The sequence below is a fragment of the Delphinus delphis genome, chromosome 3 (assembly GCF_949987515.2).
Source record: "Delphinus delphis chromosome 3, mDelDel1.2, whole genome shotgun sequence".
Lineage (NCBI taxonomy): Eukaryota > Metazoa > Chordata > Mammalia > Artiodactyla > Delphinidae > Delphinus > Delphinus delphis.
This window is the reverse complement of record NC_082685.1, coordinates 103,777,889-103,800,208: the sequence shown is the minus strand read 5'-3', so window position 1 is coordinate 103,800,208 and position 22,320 is coordinate 103,777,889. Positions and strand designations below refer to the sequence as shown.

At 37.8% G+C, this 22,320-nt stretch overlaps 1 protein-coding gene across 2 annotated transcripts in view; it reads left to right on the top strand.

Moving 5' to 3' along the window:
* The first annotated feature begins 1,806 nt into the window (after positions 1 to 1,806).
* RASA1 (RAS p21 protein activator 1) overlaps positions 1,807 to 22,320 on the top strand; it is a 108,768-nt gene continuing 88,254 nt past the window's right edge. For both annotated transcript variants that reach the window (XM_060009187.2, XM_060009186.2), the window contains exon 1: positions 1,807 to 2,878. In XM_060009187.2, the coding sequence (XP_059865170.1) occupies positions 2,361 to 2,878 (518 nt within the window). In that variant the 5' untranslated portion in view covers positions 1,807 to 2,360. The remainder of the gene's footprint in view (positions 2,879 to 22,320) is intronic.

Below are 22,320 nucleotides of genomic sequence, written 5' to 3'. Positions count from 1 at the left end.
ATATCAGTGATAACCCAGAGCTGGTGATTACCTACCAGTCCAATGTCCTACTTTCAAAGGCTGATGATGGTGTTGCATACCATTTTCTTGTTTAGCGTACTATATTATAGTGGTTCTTAAACTTAAATGTTCAAATCTTGGAGGGCGCGTTAAAACACAGATTACTGCATTTTCTGATTCAGAAGGTCTAGGGCTGGAGGGGTCCAAGAATTTGCATTTCTAACAAGTTCCTAGGATATTGCTGGTCTGAGACCACTCTTGCGATTAGTCAGTCCATCTTCACTCTCCCAGGTAGTACACTGCATAAGAGGTAAGCAGAATGAAGGAGTCCTTAGGATTACTGGTAATCACATTGTCACTGATTTGGCAAATAGGGTTATGGAAATAGACATTTCTAAAGGAAAATGTCTTGTGTGCACCTTGCCACCTCGTTTACTGGTCTTTTCCTTTTTCCCTTGGCCTCTATTTCAGCCCCTTCCCATCCTTAATGTGCTTCTTGTTGGTTTGCCTATCCTTAGCAGAGAAAATACTGATCTCAAAGATCAATATTTAATGGTATTTAATGGTATTTAATGTGGGATTCCTCCTGGGAGAATGCAAAATATAAGAATAATATATGAGTCCAAAAGGGCAAATCAGATACTGGAATTTCAAAAAATGGGAACGATTCCTCCACCTATGTTTATACATATTCCAGTAGAAAAGACAAAACAAAACCATTCTGTTCGGCTATATATTAAGAGTGAAATTTCAGTTTATTGATAATTTTTGAAACCATACATAATTGTAACTGACACTTTGGGACCTTGACATCTGCCAGTTGAAAGTGCTCTGTGCATTCACATGTACATCGTGGAGTATGCCCTGCCGTGTTTTGCACACAAACGAGGACAAAAGGGCGTTGATTAGTGATGTCTGGGGCACCTCTCCTCTCCACACCTTATTAGTTACCCAACAGACTTGCAACGGCAAGGTAGTGTGTGTGAAAGAGAAAGAAAAAGAGAAAGGGAATAGAAGGGGAGAGTGGGAGAAGAAAACAAAACGTGTACGGTGGTAGAAATCTGACTTCAAACAACCACTATTTCTACTAAAATTCTTAGCCCTCCCCCTATGGCCCCCCCATTATCCATCTCGCTTTCTTTGAGTTTCAGAACCCAGTTTTTAAAATTTCATTTTATTTTTTAGCTTGTAAGAGTCATATAGTAATTTATACTATGAAAAGAAAACGGAAACAGTAACAGTACGGTCTCGACCTTCCAAGCGGGCCGCCCCCTCCAACCCCCCACCTCCGAGGGCCTTGAATGTCTGGTTTCTGCGCCGCCGGCCACGGGTGTTTGTTCTACCGGTCAGGAGGCAAGCAACTGGCTTCGTGGCATCTTCCTTTCCCTCTCCCCGGTCCTCCCTCTTCAATCCCTCCTTGTCTCTCCCGTCTCTCCCGTTTTCACCGCGCTGAGCGGCCGCGCGCACTGGACCCACTCCTCCCCTCCTCCGCCTCACCGGCCCTTCAAACAAAGCCCAGGCAGGCCGGCGCACGAGAGATGCGGCCGCGCCGCCACGCGCTCCACCCGGAGCGGGACAGCGAGCGCGGCTGCGCACCGCGCGTCCCCGCCGCTTCCTTCCCTCCCGACTCTTCCTTTTCCTTCTCCAGGCCCAGCCCCCCAACCCCGGCGCCGGGAAGGCGCCTGCGCAGAAGCTGCCCTCTCCCTCCTCCTCCCCCGCCCTTCCTTCCCTCTGCTCCTCCTCCCGTGCCCCGCCTTCCTTTCTCTCTCGTCGATTTCACTGAGCGCTCCAGGTTGCGAGCAGTTCAGTCCGTTTTCCCACTACCCCGCCCCCCTTCCTCTTTTCTCCCCACCCCTCGCGTCTCAGCCCCGTGGAGGATGAAGCGGCTGCAGTGGCCCCAGCCCCAGCAGCGGCACCGGCGGTGGCTGCGGTGGGGGTGGCCGGAACTGGGGTGGTGAAGAAGCGGTGGCGGCGGCGGCCGTGGCGGTGGCTGAAGGAGCAGCAGCCGCCCCAGCCGCTTCCCCTGTGCTTCCCTTCCTCTTGAGTGCAGCCAGGAAGTTTTTCGCTTCTGTGCATGTGTGTGTGCGTGAGTGTGGGTGTGTAAGGTGAAGATTTGGGCGGCGTTTGTGCAGGCGTTGGTTTTTTTGCCCACTTCTCTTCCCGTAACCCGGGTAGCTCCCGAGCCTGGGCTGTGGCCCGAAGAGGGGGCGCGGCGGCGGGCTCTCTCCTTTTGTTGTTGTTTCCTCCGCCTGGGGAGCTGAAGAGGGGACGCGCCTGGGTGGGGCGGCTCGGAGCCCGGGCCTGGTGGCCCCCGGGGCTCCCGGGCGGGCAGGGTAGGGCAGAGTAGAGCGGGCTTCAACATGATGGCGGCCGAGGCCGGCAGTGAGGAGGGCGGCCCGGTCACCGCCGGGGCAGCAGGAGGCGGCGGGGCCGCGGGCTCCAGTGCCTATCCGGCAGTGTGTCGGGTGAAGATACCCGCCGCCCTGTCTGTGGCAGCCGCCCCCTTTCCTGGGCTGGCGGAGGCTGGAGTGGCCGGGACTCTGGGTGGCGGAGCCGCTTTGGGGTCAGGGTTCCTGGGACCCGGGTCTGTGGCGGGGGCACTGGGGGGAGCCGGACTGTCAGGGGGAGGTGCTGCTGCTGGCGTGGCTGGTGCTGCCGCCGCCGGACCTGGCGGGGAGATGGCTTTCACCAAGGGGACCACTTCGTTGCCTGCTGAGACCTTCGGGGCAGGCGGCGGATTCCCTCCTTTGCCGCCGCCTCCTCAGCTGCCCCCTTTGGGCGCGGGCCTGGGAACAGTGGACGAAGGTGACTCTCTGGATGGACCAGAATACGAGGAGGAAGAGGTGGCCATCCCGCTGACCGCTCCGCCAACTAACCAGTAAGTCAAGACCGGTGTTTTGGGGGAAGCTGACTCCTGGAAAGAAGTGGGAAAACATGCCTCGTTCTTTCAGCTGTTACTCGTTGTGAAAAGTTTTGAAGCTTATGGTTCTGTGAATAGGGATTTAATTTGATCACTCATCTTCCCTACAGGCACACTCCCTGGCGGCTTGGTATATTTATTGCTCCTCTGGGAAGATGTAAAGTTTTAAAGATGGGAAGCATGGGAAAATGTGTATCCAGTGAGAACCGGATATGGTTCTGCCCCTTCCAAATTGAGGTGGCGTCCTGGGATTCAGCTGAGCTTGCAGCTACCAAGGCAGTCGTAGTCTGTATTAACCTGGTTGTGTTCCCTGTTGAAGCTAGATGACTAGTGAGAAGCTTGGAATACAAGCATTTAAATGAGTATTGTGTTAATATCATTCGAAACATGCATTGGTCAGAATGCTTTGTTTTTGTTGCACTGCAAATCCCAGCTTCTGCCTGTTGAAAGCATTGCGATGCAGAGAAGTCTTTGGATCACTTTTGAAAACGTGGGTCAGCGAGAAAGGAAAGTTCTGTTAATTACAGGTGTGGTTAAGGGCTCATAGTCCAACAATATTTGTAACTTGTGCCGTAGAATTCCCATTTATTAATATTAGTGTAATTCTTCTATAAGTTGAAGCTTTCTAAGCACAATATTGGAGCAAAACAAAATTAATAGTGTGCTTCCCTTCAACACTTTGTTGGTGGCAAATACAGTATTCTATTTGAAAATTAATTTTGACAGTCTACTGCGGAATATATATGACAAATGACTTTTCTATATATAGTACCTCCCCCTTGTTCTCTTCATAAGTGAACTTAGGTATGTATTTATAAAGCTGGACCTTGGTGAGAGGAAAATGTTGATGGGAAGAGGTAATAGTAGGTAAAATTTGCTTTATAGATCCCTCATATCTGTCTTAATTTTCCTTTAGAATGTTGACAACCTTGGTGAGTATCAGAAGAAGAAAGATTTGGTTTCTGTGTTGACAATCACTCTAGACAATTGCAGGTTTTTTTGTTTTTTCGTGGGTTTTGTTTTCATTTGTTTTTTGTTTTTTTGATAATCTTTGGAAGATTTAAAAAGGACTTAACGAATTAGGACATTTTTGACTTAAGGCTACATCTTTTGATGGAAAAGTAAAGTTAGTCTTTCTTAGGTCAGCCATGGTTTAGGGGTGTTGTATTCCTTTTATGTTATTCATTGTGAGTTCAATTTTTTGGTCTGATTTCATACCAACTTATCATTTCACATCTGTGTATTGCAGACTTTTCTGAAGGTGTTCTGAGGGTGTTAAAAATTTTAAATATACTGCACTGTTTACACACCTTCAAGCCTTTTTGAAAAAATCACTTAAGTATTAAGGTTCCTGTGGTTACGATAAAGTGCAACTTTTCATTATGAAAGAATATAGGCTTATGCCAGTTATTAACTAAATTGAATTAGGCATATTTAGTATATTGCAGTTTTAAATATTTTTAAAGGTAGAATTTATTTTGTAGAGCAATTTTAGCTTCACGGCAGAATTGAGCAGAAAACACATAGTGTTTCCATTAAATTTTTAATAATAAACTTGAGTGAGTATATAGGAAAAATTATGTTTCTGAGAAGTCCATTTGAGATTTTCATCATTATTGTTTGTATTTGGGAATAAAAATATTATTTGTGTGACTGTGTATATGAGAATTGTACCTGTTCTAAAAGGTATCCTCCATTTCTAGTATGTTTTTTAAATTTGCCACTGAGAAGTACAAATTTCCCTCTTTTCTTTATCTTAGATATCAACCCAAAGTCACTGGAGGCAATACAGTGTAGTGGTTAAGCGTGCAAATTCTGAAGTTAGACAAGATTTGGGTTGGAATCCTGACTCTGCTACTAACTAGCTGTGTGATCTTGGAAAGGTCAGTTTCCCCATCTGTAAAATGGGGACAATAATGGTGTCTCCCTCATACGGTTGTGTGTTTTTTTTTTGTTTTTTTTTTTTGCGGTATGCGGGCCTCTCACTGTTGTGGCCCCTCCCGTAGCTGAGCACAGGCTCAGCGGCCATGGCTCACGGGCCTAGCCGCTCCACAGCATGTGGGATCTTTCCGGACCGGGGCACGAACCCATGTCCCCTGCATTGGCAGGCGGACTCTCAACCACAGCGCCACCAGGGAAGCCACATATGGTCGTTTTTAAGGTTAATGAGAACCCCCTGAACATATTCAGCACAGTATCTGGCACATAGTAAGTGTTCAATAAATTAGTAGTCTCGCCATATAATATACAATTTTGTCATTAAATTGCCTACTAATTCTATTGCTATAGGAACTCCCTTACTAATAACTATTTGAGAGAATGTTTTGAACTCCGAAGGCCTGTCTACCAAGATTGATTATATCAAAAATTTTATTTTAAATTCATAAAGGCTTCTAGCAGGCTAAGCAGGTTTAGAGATGGAATTCAAGTGTTTTCTATAAATTCCTATTTTTAAATAAAAGGAAAAGCCTTAACGACTTTGTTAAATAATGTCAAATCTTTCATAAAAGTATTGAAGAAATGCTTTTGGACTAATATATGATTACTAGTGACTGGTCACCTTAGTTATTGATAGCATGATATTAAGGAGGTTCAGGTCATAGGATCGAATCCACAGTGGTTTGTTAGATAGACCAGGGTTCCCTGGTCATGGAGTTCAACCATGTGTCCAGCTGGTTCAGTGCTGTTGGTCACAAGAGTCAAGTGACAATATGTAGATAGACCAGTGCAAATATAATAACACTATTAGTATTTTGTACCTTGTTTTTCTGTGTGCATGGTGAATCATTAGTCTCATGTTTATTACTGAGCATTTTCATTAGTTGGGTTAAGGCGAGAAAAGTTTGTAGAATTATAACTATTACATGTATTTGAATATTCTTTTTTTGTGTGTGCAAAGTTTGAGGAAAAAATTTTAAAAAGAAAAAAATTCTCCCCATATATTTTTATGCTATAAAAGGTTCTGTAGCTAAAATTGCTAACAAAGTTTTTTTTCAATACAGGTACTCCCTGTATTGTTATGTAGCTGCTTTTCGTGGTCCTTGTTATTTCTTTCTCTTTTCCCCAGGGGTGAGGGGTGATAGGAAAGGAGAATAGTTCCCTTAGTCCACCATCAATTATGTACAGAGATTTTTAACTATGAGCCTGCAGTAGCAGGAGGCTCTTGGGCTGAATCCAACTGACATATATATTGCTTGCTCGTAGTATATTTGGAGCATTTAGTGATTACTTGCCACCATTTAAAAATAGGAAAACTTCATGTTTAAGAAGTCTCGATTTCTAGCACCACTTGAGATATCAGAGGAGTTGGCTCTACCTGGTTGCTGTTCCTGCTTGAGAATAGATTTCTAGAGCTGAGTAGTGATTGCCCCATTTAGGTGAATTCTGAGCTCTACAGTTAACTGTGGTTACTACCAGGCCTGCTTTGCCTTTGATGTTATTTGCCTGGCATCTGGCTTAACTAGATCTTACCCTGGACCTAAAACGCAGGCTTTCTCAAGCCTGAAAGTAGAAGAAAAAAGAAATAAGGAATGTAAATAATACCTTTCTTTTCCTTAAGAATCATCTTACTGTTTCTACAAAAATAAAATCATTCTTAAGTCAAATAATTGTTAAATGTTAGTACTAAGACATGTAGCATTCATTAACTTTGTCACCGATTGCATTGTAACTCTGGGTGAGTCATTATTTCTTAATAAAAATGGGGGTGAGAATTGAAGAGATTAGTTATGGACAGAGTGGTTCCTGACCAGGACCAGATATTTTTGCTATATGAGTAGTAGAGCAATGTAGTAGGAGCTTAATTTAAGAGATACAACAATGAGTAAGATTCCCCTTTTCTTAATGTGTCTCTAGTAGAAAGTTAAGTTACCAATTACTGTCAATTCAGGCTAGCTTAAGATAAATATCATGAGTGAAGTATGAGCAAAGGGTCATGGGTGTTAAAAGAATAAGATACTTATATAATTAGAATCAGTAAAGTCTTAGAGGAAAAGTAGCAGGTATGTTTTCAATGCTGCTTAATTTATTCTGAACAAGAGGTAATTGGTTCCTATGCCCTTTGCCTAAAGATTTTGTCAGGTAGAAAAGAATTACAAATTAATGAGTATAAACTTTTGACCTTTAGTGAGGAGTCTGTCCTACTGAACTCTTTTTTTTTTTTTTTTTTTTCGGTACGTGGGCCTCTCACTGTTGTGGCCTCTCCCGTTGTGGAGCACAGCCTCTGGACGCGCAGGCTTAGTGGCCATGGCTCACGGGCCCAGCTGCTCCGCGGCATGTGGGATTTTCCTGGACTGGGGCACGAACCCGTGTCCCGTGCATTGGCAGGCGGACTCTCAACCACTGCGCCACTAGGGAAGCCCCTACTGAACTCTTAATTATTTACCTGTGGTCTGGGGTAGGTTGAAGGGGGTGCCTACAGTTAACTGAGAATACACAGCACTACCAAAGGCTTGAATTGGTCTGGATCATTGATTAGCCACTCTAGGGAAACCAGGCAAACATTATTGACAGAGCCGAAAAAAAAGACCCAAAAGCCAAAACAACAGCAACAAAAAAACCTGAAAGGGGTAAATTAGAAGAAGAAGGGGAAAATAAAGAGGTCTTTTGGTTGCTTTGCTCCCTATCTCTTTACTAGCCATTAGGGAAATGAGAGAATGCCTTTAAGAGCAGCTCAAATACTCCGAACTGTACCTCGGTGGGGGCAGGTGATGGAACTTAGAGCGATTATTGTCAGGTATCACTGATGACATTTCTTGGTTGCTTACTACCTAACAGGAACTGTTCTAATTGGTTTACATGTGTTGTTGTAGTTGCCTACTGCTTCACTCCAAAACTTAGTTGCTGAAACATTTATTTGCTCTTGATTCTAAAATTTGGGCAGGGCTTGTTGGGGACTGCTCCATGTGTCACCTGTTGGCTATAATGTCCAAGGTATCTTTTTAACTCATAAGTCTGGTACCTCAGCTGGGATGGCTGGAACAGCTGGTGGATAGCTGGGCATCTGTGTGTGTATGTGTGTATCTGTGTCCATGTCTCCCCCCACCCCAACTTCTCCATTTCATTAGCTTGAACTTCTCCACAGCATGGCAGATGGGTTCCATGAGGGAGCATTCCCAGAGGACAGGCCTCACCTGCCAACACTTATTAAACCTCTCTGTTCTTCATGTTTGCTAACGTTCCAATGGCCAATGCTAATCACGTGAGTCAGTCTAGATTTAGTGTGGGAGTGGGCTATAAAAGGGCACCAATATTAGAAGGTGAGATTTCTTGGGGGCATCAGAGTAACTGCCTACTGCATGTATTATTCATTTACAAGTAAATATTAGATAATATTAGAATACTAGTGGTTAGGGAGAGCGTGGGAGAAAGGGCAAGTACTTTGAAGTTTTTCCCTTAGGGTCTACATGGTAAATTGTCTTTCATCGAATGGTCCAAATATTCCCACAATATATTCTGCTTCTGACCACCATTATCTTAATTTTAAACCAAAGATACTGAATATGGATGTTGGTTATGGCTCATTGTTTGAATATGCCAATGTATGTATGGTGTTATCTTGAAATCACCTGCAGTACATTTCAGTTGTGGGCTAAATAAAAAATAGTTGTTATCAGGTAAAATGTATGGATAACTTCTCCATATGTCTAATCACATCTCAATGGGATTTGGAGTATGCTTTTAGGTGTTCCAGTGATTACATGATTTTGTGAGTAAAACAATGAACATTGCGGGGGGACAGAAAGAAATATAAAAGAAAGTACAATGTAGCTGGACAATAAGGCATTAATGATATAGAAATAAGATGATAAAATTAATCTACGGACACATTGTACTAATTTTTCAAATTAGAGGATAGTTTTGGAAGAGTTGAAAGAATGAGAGTGTATGAAAGTGATTTTGAAATTTTATACTGTAATTCTCTTTTACTAAAGCTTTATAGAAAGTTTAATTAGCTTTTTGTAGCATCAGTATTTGATGTTATAGTAGTTCCCCCTTATCCACGGCTTCACTTTCCACGATTTCAGTTGCTCTCGGTTGACCATGGCTCAAAAATATTAAGCGGGGCTTCCCTGGTGGCTCAGTGGTTGAGAATCTGCCTGCCGATGCAGGGGACACAGGTTCGTGCCCCCGTCTGGGAAGATCCCACATGCCGCGGAGTGGCTAGGCCCGTGAGCCATGGCCTCTGAGCCTGCGCGTCCAGGAGCCTGTGCTCCGCAATGGGAGAGGCCACAACAGTGAGAGGCCCGCGTACCACAAACAAACAAACAAAAAATATTAAGCAGAAAATTCCAGAAATAAGCAATTCATGAGTTTTAAGAATTGTACACCTTTCAGAGTAGTGTGATGAAATCCTGCTCCATCCTGCCCAGGCATGAACCATACCTTTGTCCAACGTATCCTGCCATCACTTAGTGGTCCTACCTTGGTCGACAGATTGACTGTTGCACTATCACAGTGCTTGTGTTCAAGTAAGCCTTATTTTACTTAATAATGGCCCCAAAGCGCAAGAGTAGTGATGTTGGCAATTCGGATATTCCAGAGAAGCTGTAAAGTGCTTACTTTAAGTGAAAAGGTGAAAGTTTCCTACTTAAAAGGGGATGAAAAAAATCATATGCAGAGATTACTAAGATCTACAGTAAGAACGAATCTTCTATCTGTGAAATTGTGAAGGAAAAAGAAATTCATGATAGTTTTGCTGTTGCACCTCAAACTGCAAAAGTTATGACCACAGTGTGTGATAGTGCTTAGTTGAGATGGAAAAGGCGTTACATTTTACAGAAAGATATTTTGAGAGACTACATTCATGTAATGTTTATTACAGTATATCGTTATAATTGTTCTATTTTATTATAGAACATATAATAAATGTTATTGTTGTTAATTTCTTACTGTGCCTAATTTATAAATAGGTATTTATATATGGGAAAAAGAGTATGTATGGGATTCGGTACTAATTTGAGGTTTCAGGCATGCCTGGGAGTCTTGGAATGTATCCCCTGAGGATAAGAGAAGACTACTGTGTAATCAGGAGAGTGATATGCATAGATACATAGTATTTTAGTAAACGAGGAAACTCTTTCATTGACCATTGCAGAAGCAGACTCTGGTAGAGTGACTTGCTTAAAAGGTCAAAGAGCTAGGTGGATCTGGGACAGAATCCAGTTCCCATGATTTTTTAGATATGTTTCGATTTGAGTAATATTTAATTAATTTTTGCGGGGGGAGGAAGTGGAAAGGCAGAGGCCCATTATTGAGTAATCATTTACTATATTCTAGGCAGTTTACATAGGTTATCTCATTTAATTCTCATAACTATACAGTGAGAATAGATATTACCCACATTTTTTTTTTGTTGAGAAAACTGATAGAACTGGAATTCTCATGCAAATACTTTACTTGTTCCATTCCTGTGCATATAATACACACATATATACGTGCACCCATACAAAACTTAATATACTCCAGGACTGGCTAGTCATGGGGTGTTGGACTGAATTATATCTCTCCAAAATCCATGGATTGAAGCCCTAACCCCCAGTGTGACGGTGTATGGAGTTAAGACCTTTAAGGTAGTAATTAAGGTTAAATGAGGCCATAAAGGTGGATCCATAGTTCTATAGGACTGGTGTTCTCATATGAAGAGGAGGAGACAAATGGGAGCACATGTGAACAGAGAAAAGACCATGAGTTCACAGTGAGAAGGTGGCTATCTATATATAAGCCAAGGAGAGATGCTTCACTTAGAAACCAACTCTGTTGGCAACTTAATCTTGGACTCAGCCTCCAGAACTGTGAGAAAATACATTTCTGTTGTTTAAGCCATCTAGTATATGGAATTTTGTTATGATATCCTGAGCTGACTGATACACTGCATAAACCTGCATCTTTAAAAATGGCTTTGGAGGATTTGGAGCAGATTAAATGCTCATTTACTACTTGAGAAACAGGGTCTTCATGCCTTTATTTCCTATTTTTCACTGTAGGAAAGAAAGCGTTTCCTTATACTTTAGCTTCATTCTTCATGAGTTTGTGACTTAACATCTCCTCTTTTGGCTATACTTGTGTTGAAAGTTGGAAAGCATTTAAATGCATGTCTGATTATTATAGTGTGAAAAGATCCTACACAAGATTGTGGGTGGTAGCTGTAGAAAACCTATGGGTGAGACATTACTCCAGGAGATTTTCTGTATTCACTCTGTGTTCATTGTTGTAACATTCAGTGTTACTTTTAAAATTCTTCTCTTTTATGTATCTGTCTCTAGCTAAGGGAAAGACCTAGAGATATCCCTCTCAATTCTTTTAAGTCTTCTTTGTAGGTATAGCCCACGACACTGGGTTCACAGTTAAGATACTTGTATAATAGTAGAACCATACCTCTCTTCCATCCATGTCTATCTACCTAAATATTGATTTATCTCTCAGATTTTCCAATTAAACTTCTTATTTTGAGATAATTGTAGATTCATATTTAGTTGTAAGAAATAATAGAGATGTTTCTTTCACCTATTTTTCCAGATATATGGCAATATCTCGTGATATCACAACTAGGAGTCAATTTCATTGATATAGTTCATTTATTCAGATTTCACCAGTTCTACATACACTGTGTGTGTGTGTGTGTGTGTGTATGGTGTTTATTTAAATCTATGCGGTTTTATCACATGGGTAGATTTGTATAATCATCACCACAGTAAAGATACAGAACAATTTCATTACTCCCAGGATCCCTTGTGTTGTCCTTTTATAACTAAACCCACCTTTCTCCATCTTTAACCCCTGGCAACCACTAATCTGTTCTTCATTTTGTCATTTCCAAAAGACTATATAAATGGACTCATACAGCTTGTAACCTTTTTTGGTCAACGTCTTTACTGGAGTATAATTGCTTTACATTGCTGTGTTAGTTGCTGCTGTATAACAAAGTGAATCAGCTATACGTATACTTATATCCCCATATCCCCTCCCTGTTGCGTCTCCCTCCCACCCTCCCTACCCACCCCTCTAGGTGGTCACAAAGCACTGAGCTGATCTCCCTGTGCTATGCAGCTGCTTCCCACTAGCTATCTATTTTACATTTGGTAGTGTATATACGTCCATGCCACTTTCTCACTTCATCCCAGCTTACCCTTCCCCCTCCCCGTGTCCTCAAGTCCATTCTCTACATCTGCGTCTTTATTCCTGTCCTGTCCCTAGGTGCTTCAGAACCATTTTTTTTTTAGATTCCATATATATATATGTGTTAGCATACAGTATTTGTTTTTCTTTTTCTGACTGACTTCACTCTGTATGACAGTCTCTAGGTCCATCCACCTCACTACAAATAATTCAATTTCGTTTCTTTTTATGGCTGAGTAATATTCCATTGTATATATGTGCCACATCTTCTTTATCCATTCATCTGTCGATGGAGACTTAGGTTGCTTCCATGTCCTGGCTATTATAAATAGTTCATACAGCATGTAACCTTTTGGAATAGCATTTGTCACTGAACACAATTCCTTCAAGATTTATTCAAGTTCTTGCTTGTATCAATACTTTGTACCTTTTCATTGCTGAGTAGTATTCCATGGTATGGATATACTACAGTTTGTTTAATCATTCACTCATCAGAGAACATTTGGGTAATTTCCAGTTTTAGCTATTATGAAAAAAAGCTGCTATGAACATTTGTGTTTATGTTTTTGTGTGAACATAAGTTTCCATTTCTGTCAGATAAATGTCCAAGAGTGCAACTGCTGGATCGTGTAGTAATTGCATATTGAGTTTTATAAGAAACTGCCGATCTATTTTCTAGAATAGCTGTATCCTTTTACATTCTCACTAACAATTCATGAGTGATCCTGATTCCCTATGTCCTCGCTACTAACCATTTTTTATTTTAGCAATTCTCATTGCCTAGTGATCACTAGATGCCTAGTGATATCTCATTGTGGTTTTGATATGCATTTTTCCTAATGATTGATGATATTGAAACTTCTTATGTGCTAATTTGCTATCTGTATATCCTCTTGGGTGAAATGTCTGTTCATCTCTTTTGCCCATTTTCCAGTAGGCTTGTTTGTTTATTATTGAGTTTTAAGAGTTCTTTATGTATTCTAAATATTAGTCCTCTATCTGATAATGTGGTTTGCAAATATTTTCTCCTATTCTGTAGCTTGTCTTTTTCTCCTTTTAACAGGGTCTTTCACAGAGCAAAAGTTTTTAATTTTTATGAGGCTTAAGTTATTGATATTTTCTTCTATAGGTTGTGCTTTTAGAGGCAAGTCTAAGAACTCTTTGCCTAGCCTGGATCACAAAGATTTTCTCCTATGATTGTTTCCAAAAGTTTTGTATTTTTATGTTTTACAGTTAAGTCCATGATCCATTTTGTTTTCTTTTTTATAAAAGATATGGTTTAGATTGAGGTTCATATTTTTGCCCAGGAATATCCGATTACTCTAACACCATTTGTTGGAAAGGCAAATATCTTTCTTCCATTGAATTGCTTTTGCACTTTGATAAAAAATTAATTGGGCATATATGTGTGGGTTTACTTCTGGGTTCTTTATTGTATTCTGTTGGTCTGTATGTCTCCATTTGCTGATATCACACTCTTGATAACCGTAGCTACATAGTAAACCTTAATATTGGGTAGAGTGATTCTCTTTTCAATATGTTTTTAGCTATTCTAAGACATGTCTTTATGTATAAATTTTAGAACAAGCTTGTCCATGTCTACAAAAACTTTGTTGAAATTTTCATAGGAATTGCATTAAACCTATAGATCAGTTTTGGGAGAACTGACATCTTTACTATATTGACATGGTATGTTTCCATTTATTTAGTTCTTTGATTGCTTTAATCAGCATTTTGTAATTTTTAGTATATCAATCCTGTATGCCTATTGTTTAATTTGTACTTTTTTTTTTTGGTTTTGTTTTATTTGGAGCAGTTTTGTAAATGTTATTATGTTTTTAAGTTTCCACATGTTTCTTGTTAGTATATAGAAATGCTGATTGATTTTTGTATGTTGGTCTTATATCCTGTGACCTTGCTAAACTTACCTTTTAGTTTTAAGAGACTTTTTACAGATTCCTTGGGATTTTCTACATAGACAATCATGTCAACTGCAAATAGGGGCTGTTTTTTTCTTTCTTTCTGATCTGTATGACTTTTATTTCTTTTTCTTGTCATATTGCAGTGGCTAGAACTTCTAGTACTATATTGAATGAGAGTGGTGAGAGCAGACATCCTTGCTTTGTTCCTTGTCTTAGGTGGAAAACATATAAATGTGTTTTGCCATTAAATATGATGTTAACAGTAGCTGTTTTGGGGGGAGAGTGGATAGATGCTCTTTATCAAGTTGAGGTTGATCACCTCTCTTCCTAGTTTACTGTGAGTTTTTACCATGAATGGGTGCTGGATATTTTCAAATTCTTTTTTCTGGGTCAATTTATATGATCATATGATTTTTTCCGTAGCATGTTGAGATGGTAGCTTACTGATTTTTTTAATGTTGAACCAGCCTTGCATAGCTGGAATAAATCTCAGTAGGTTATGGTGTATAATGTTTTTCAAGAATTGCTGAAACTCAGGTTTTTGATGTGTTGAGAATGTTCGTGTCTAAGTTCATGAGAGATATTGGTCTGTAGTTTTCTTGTGATATCTTTGTCTTGTTTCAGTATTTGAATAATACTGGCCTCATAGTATGGGGTAGGAAATGTTCCCTACTCTTCTGTTCTTTGGAAGAGTTTGTGAAGTATTGGTATTAATATTTGGTAGAATTCTCTAGTGAAAACATCTCAGCATGGGATTTATTTTTTTTGGAGATTTTAAATTATGAATTCATTTTAAATGGTTGTAGGGTTATACATCTTATTTATATTATTTTGGTTGGATTTTGGTAGTAAGTGGGTTCATTTCTTCTAATTTGTCTAACATAGCAGCATAAACTTGTTTGCATTATTACCTAGTTACCCTTTTGATGGCTGTAGAATAGTGATATTCTCTTTTATTCTTGATACTTGAATTTGTGTCTTAACTCTTTTTTGTTTTGTCAGTCTTGTTAAAGCGTTATCATTTCTATTAATTTTTTCAAAGGGTTAGCTTTTTGTTTCATTGATTTTTTTTTTTCCCTTATGGCCTTGTTTTAAATTTCATTGATTTTTGCTCTTATTTTTATTGTTCTTTTTTTCTGATTGCTTTGGGTTTATTTTGTTCCTGTTTTTCTAGCTTCTTGAGGAAGGAATTTAAGATGATTGATTTGAGACTTTCCCTGTTTCCTAGAGTAAGCATTTAATGCTATACTTTTCCCTCTTAACCCATCTTTAGCCATATTCTGCATCTTTTGATATGTTGCCTTTTCATTTTCACTCAGTTCTGTGCTTCTTTTTTTTAACTTTACATTGAGACTTACATTTTGACTCATGAATTATTTAGAAGTGTGTTGTTTCATTTCCAAGTGTTTTAAGATTTACCAATTGTCTTTCTGTTATTGATTTCTCGTTAGAGTCCATTATGGTCAGAGAACATACCCTTATGATTTCAGTACTTTTAAATTTGTTGAAGTTTGTTTTATAGTCTGGGATTTGGATATGGTCTATCTTGGTTAATGTTCCATGGATGCTTGAAAAAAATGTGTATTTGGCTGTTCTTTGGTGGAATGTTCTATATATGTCAATTAGATTCTTCTGTTTGTTTTGTTCAGAACTTTTAAATCTTTCCTCATTTTCTGTTTAGTATTTCTGTGAGTTTCTGAGATAGGAGTCTTAAAGTTCCCACTATAATTTTGAATTTATCTATTTTTTCTTTCAGCTCTATCAGTTTTTGCTTCATATACTTTGGGGCCCTGTTGTTTGGGTGTACACATTTAGGATTGTTATGTATTTCTGGTGGATAGATCCTTTTATCATTATCTAATGTCCCTCTTTTGTCTCTAGCAATTGTCTTTGCTCTTAAGTCTATCTAATAGTAATATAGCAACTCCTGCTTTTATTTTGTTTACCTGTACATTTTTCCATCATTTTACTTTCAATGTGTCTTATTTTAAGTGATCTAATTATAGAGAACTTATAGTGGGGTCTTTTTTTTTTTTTTTTAGTTCATGCTATTAATCTGTCTTTACTTGGTGTATTAAATATGTTTACAGTAATTATTAATATTTTAGGGCTTAAGTCTGCCATTTTACTTTTTGTTTTCTGTTTGTTCTCTTTCTCATTTCTCTTTTTCTCTTTTCTTGCTTTCCTATGGGTTACTCGAACATTTGTTAGGATTTCATCTTGAAGTATTTATAGTGTTTTTTCAATATATCACTTTGTAGATACTAAAATAACATATGTAATTTACCACAGTCTATGGGTATAAGCATTTTATCAATTCGAGTGAAGTGGGGAAACTATTCTTCCACTTAGATCCCTTTACCTTCCCACTTTGTAAATATTGTTCTCTTGACTATTTCTTCTACATACATTGGACAGCTTTTCTGATGGTGTTAATATTTTTGTTATTGTGGTAAAATATACATGACATAAAACTTATTTTAATCATTTTTAGGTGTATAGTTCTGTGGTATAAAGTACATTCACATTGTTGTTCAACCATTGTCACCATTGTTCTCCAGAACTTTTCCATCTTCCCCAGCTAAAATTGTACCCATTATACACTAACTTTCCAATCCCTTTTTCCTCAGCCCCTGGCAACCACCATTTTACTTTCTGTTTCTATGAATTTGACTACTCTAGGTACCTCGCATAAATGGAGTCATAGAATATTTTACTTTTGTAACTGACTTGTTTCACTTAGCATGTCTTCAAGGTTCATCTGTGCTGTAGCATTTGTCAGAACTTGTTTCTAAAGTCTGAATAACATTCTAGACTTATTGCACATTTTGTTTATCCATTTATCTGTTTGTGGGCACTTGGGTTGCTTCCCCTTTTTGGATATTGTGAATAATGCTGCTTGAACATAGTGTATTAAGTATCTGTTTTAGTCACTGCTTTCATTTTGGGAATAGGAATTTTTGGGTCATAGGGTAATTCTGTGTTTAAGTTTTTGAGGAATTGCCGTATCATTTTTGATAGCAGCTATACCATTTTATAGTCTCACTAGCAATATATGAGGGTTCTAACTGCTCCATATCCTCACCATCACTTGTATTTTCTTTTTTTTTTCTTTGTTTGTTTTTTGGATTTTTTTGGAGATGAAATAGCTATCCTGATGGGTGTGAAATGGTTTCTCATTGTGGTTTTGACTTGCATTTTCCTAATGAATAGTGATGTTGAGCATCTTTTCATGTACTTATTGTCCTTTTTTATATCTTCTTTGTAGGAATGTCTCTTTTCAAGTCCTTTGTCCATTTTTTAATCAGGTTGTTTGTTTTTGTTAAGTTGAAGGAGTTCTTTATATATTCTGGATATCAGTCCCTTTTCAGATAAATGGTTTGCAAATATTTTCTCCTGTTCTGAGGGATTGCTTTTTCACTGTTGATAGTGTCTTTTGATACACAGAGGTTTTTAATTTTGATGAACTCCAGTTTTTTATGCCTGTGTAATTTTTATTCCATTCATCTGTTATGGTTTTAAAACCTCTTCAGTAGAAAGGTAGTCTATTGTATTTACCCATATTTTTGCTTTTCTCATTGTGCTTTCTTCTTTCCTGATGTTCCAAGAGTCCTTGTTTTATCAATTGAAAGAACTTCCATAGCCATTCTTGAAGGATACATCTGGTAGTGACAAATTCTTCTAGTTTTCCTTTGTCTGCTGTGTCTTTATTTCCGCTTCATTCCTGAAAGATAATTTTGTCAGATACAGAATTCATGGTTAACAGTTCTTTTCTTTCAGCACTTGAAAAATTTTTTGTTACTTTCTTCTGACCTTTGTGGTTTCAGATTAGAAAACTGCTGTCATTTGAGTTGGTGTTCCCTATAGGTAATGCATCCTTTCGATGTGGTTGCTTTCAGGATTTTTCTTTGTCTTTCGTTTCAAATATGTATGTCAAGGTGTAACTTCTGTGGGTTTACCTGTTTGTGGTTTGCTCACTTTAATCTGTAGCTTTACATCTTTCTCCAAATTTGGAAGTTTTCAGCCATTTGTTGAATACTCTTCAACTCTACTCTTTTTCTCTTCTTTTCATGGGGCTCAAAATGATATGGATCTAGATCTTTCATTATTGTCCCATCCATCTACGAGACCTTGTTGTTTTCAGTGATTTTTCTTTTTTGTTCATATTGGGTGAATTCTGTTGATCTGTCCTCAAGTTCACTGATTCTGTTCTCCATAATTCCTACTATTGAGCCCATCTAATAAGTTTTTGGTTTTCTTTCTTATTGTAGTTTTCAGCTCTGTAATTTCTTTTTGTTTTTGTTTTTTATATTTTCTATTTCTTGGGTTGAATTTTGTCTGTTTCAAGAGAATTTGTAATTGATGGATGGAGAATGTTTATGATGGCTGCTTTACAGTCTTTGTCAGATAATTCCAATGTCTGATTCATATCAGTGTTGGCATCTGTTAATTGTCTTTTTCTCATTCAAGTAGTGGTTTTTTTGGTTCTTAGCATGATGGATGATTTTTGATTGTATGTTGGACATTTTGTCTTCCATGTAATGTTTTTAAAATCAGTTTGTCCTGTAAGTATGATTTTTTTTTTTTAATTTGGCTGCACTGGGTCTTAGTTGCAGCATGCGGGATCGTTTTTCGGTTGTGGCATGTGGGCTGTTTAGTTGTGGCATGTGGGCTCTATTAGTTGCACCATGTGGGATCTAGTTCCCTGACCAGGGATTGAACCTGGGCCCCGTGCATTGGGAGCACGGAGTCTTAGCCACTGGAACTCCACCAGGGAACTCCCCCCATAAGTGTGATTAATATATATTTACTGTAGAAAATTTGGGGACTATTGAGAAATACAAAGAAAAAAATCACTTTTCTATTGCCAAAGATAGTTCCTGTTATGAATAATACATAACATTTATCTGAAAGGAAATATGTACAGGTATGCTTTGGAGGTATTATATTGCAAGTTCCATTTCAGACTACCACAATAAAGTGAACATCACAATAAAGCAAGTCACAGGAATTTTTTTGATATTCTATTGAATTAATTTTAATTTATCCATATTAAAATTATGTTTATGGTGGTGGGATGAATTGGGAGATTGGGATTGACATATATACACTAATATGTATAAAATAGATAACTAATAAGAACCTGCTATATAAAAAATAAAGTAAAATTCCAGAAAAAGGTACAGAAAATTATATATGAATTCAGAGAATACAGGCGATCATTAAAAAAAAATTATGTTTACACTGAACTATAGTGTCTGTTAAGAGTGCAATAGCATTATGTCTAAAAAATACACATACCTTAATTAAAAAATACTTTATTGCTAAAAAAAATTAACCATTATCTGAACCTTCAGTAAGTCATAGTAGTAACATCAAAGATCACAGATCACAGATCACCGTAACAAATCAGTAATAAGGAAAAATTTTGAAATATTGTGAGAATTACCAAAATGTGACACAGAGACACAAAGTGAGCAAATGCTGTTGGAAAGATGGACTTGCTCCATGCAGGATTACCACAAACCGTCAATATGTAAAAAAACAATTATTTGCAAAGGACAATAAAGTAAAGCACAATCAAATGAGATATGCCTGTGTATATCCCCATCCCCTCAAATATAATTGTAGCTAACACTTTCACAGATGAGGAAATTGAGGTAAGGAGAGTTTTAGGTAACTTTCCCAGATCACAAAACTACCAAATGATTCAACGCAAACTTTTGATTCCCGGGTTTATGTGTTTAACCACTGTGGTACAGTCTCTCTTGTTCTGTTTGTTTTTTTTTTTCTCCCCCTGTACCACTTCAGAAAAATTGTTTCAGTAGGAGAATGAACTTATTTTGGGAGGGATAATCAATAGGTTAACAGCCCTCTAAAAGGCATTTTGAATAGTGTTTATTTTAAGTAGTTCAATATATATGTCTATAGGTACTTGAATGTGTTTATATACATATATATTACACATATGTGTGTGTTTGTGTGTGTATATATATATACACACACATATGCATTTTGGAAGATTATCTTAGGTAGTAGAGAAATGAGTTTTGATACCTCTTGTTAGGCATCCACTTGGGAATATTTAAATAAATGAATACCTCCTTCCATTTGAATGGGAAGCAATAACAGGCTTTTTTTTTCTTTTTACAGGCTTTTATCTTCCTTGAAAAGAAAGTTGTGTTTTTGTTTTTGTTTTAAGTAAATCATTGTTAGCTTCCTTACTCATTTATTGAGGAACAAATTGTGTAGAAATTCTTCCACGCATTATTTCACTTAGGTGACTGTAAGGTCACCCATCACATGTATGTAGTGAGCTTGGTTGTTTATCCATATCAGCGAGTTTTAGGGTAGCTGTCTAAGAATTGATTTAGGGGAAATTCCTAATTATTGGGTTAAATAGTGACTGTATGAGGGCTTAGGAATAACTCACTACCTTTTAGTTTCTACCTAAGAAAACTAATCCAGTTATCTAAAGTGCAATTGCTACTGTATGTATTTACTTATGGGACACAGCAATGGTAGCATGATGGTAAGAGAAATTAAATATCAAGAGAAATTAAATCTTCAGCAATTCTTTGGAATCCTATTAGAATTCTCTACATTTGTCATTGCTGGCAACTAAAGATGAGTTAACGATGTGGTTTGATGTTTGCTTTTAGTCATTACATAAATTTGACTTTTCATGGAATTCAGCAAAAAGGAACACACTGACAGGGGTTGTATCCTCTAGTTAATAGAATTCATGAATATTATCCTCAGAATATTTTCATCATGAAACCATTTTGAAATAATTATAAAAGTGAATAGCATTTAAAATACCTAATCATTTTATTTGACACTGTTTTTTAGGGACCTATTCTGTGTAATTTGATAAAATGACATCACTACAGAGTCAGAAATCATACAAAGTCTTAGAGTGCTGTGGAGAAATAGTACAATACGTTTTAATAAATTAGTATTAACTTCCATGGAAATAATATTATTTGCCTAGTGCACAGGGCCTGTGAATGAGTACAGTGGATGAGAGGTTGAAATGTAATAGCTAGCAGACATATCTTGATATGTTGTAAATGCCATGGTAAGGAAGGAGTCTGAGCATTGTCCTGTAGGCATGTGGAATCCATAGAATGCAATCTTTTTCTACTTAAGTTTTGAAAACTTTTTTTTTTAAGATTTCAGTCAATTTGCCCTTTTCTCCTTTCCCACTTCAATGTAATCATTTACTGTAATGGTTCTTTTCTACTTCCTAAATTGCTTTGGAATCTAACTTTTTTAAAATCTCCTGTGGCTTCAAACCTCATTTTCTCTTTCCTTCTGTTGGGGTAGTCATTAATTTTTCCCTGTCCCTGATCTCTCTCTTTGCCAATTAATAATTCGTTTTGCAATGGTTTTCAGAATTTTCTAATTTCATCCAAGTAAAAATTAAGAAACTTATTGTACATTGTGACAAAACTTGGGTGTGTGTAAATACAAAGAAAACCAAAAATTGCATGAAAAATACCCTTTTTAATGACTACTTATGATACATTTTGCTGTCTTTTTTAAAACTCTATTCTATTCTACTTTAAAAAAAAAGACATTGGTGGAGAGTAAATTGAATTCAAGACTCCCAGCAGTTTTCAAAACTGCTTTATATTACTGCCAGCATGATTTTTAAAATACAGACTTTATTGTACACTCTCTTGAGACCTTTCTGTGAGTCTCCATTGTCTAAGTGAGTAGTGGCTTTCAAACCTAGTTTTGACCATGACTCACCAAAAGAAATATATTTTACATTTGTGACCCAGCGCACACATATAAACAAACATATATAACAGAAACAAAGCTTAATGAAACAGTACTTACTCTTACTACCTGGGATGCACTCTATTTATTGTTCTTTTCTATTTCACTTCATTAGAAAAAAGAAAACAAAACTGATTGTGACCTGCTAAATTGATTTCTTGACCCAATGTCTTGAGACCTGCAGGTTGAGATAAGAAAATTAAAGCTTTATTACGACATATAATGCCATTTTACACTGTTCTCCAGTATTTAATTTTTCATCAATACTATGCTGTTTATTCCTTAAACTTGCCATGGTATTTTCTATTACTCCATTTACTGTTCTGTCTGGGGTGCCCTCTCTCTTCCTTGATTGTGTGACAAACTTTGTTCATTCTTCTGAATTTAGCTGAGATGTTACTGAAGGTGGTGGAGAATGACAAAAATAAAAGTTTCTTCTCAAGATATGATGACAGGGATCTCATCAAACAAACTTGGAAAGAAATGTTTTCTTAGAGAAGTAAACCACAATATCTTAAATTAACGTGGTGATTTGAAGATGCTTTCTGTTTAGAAAGATCTGACAGTAACAAG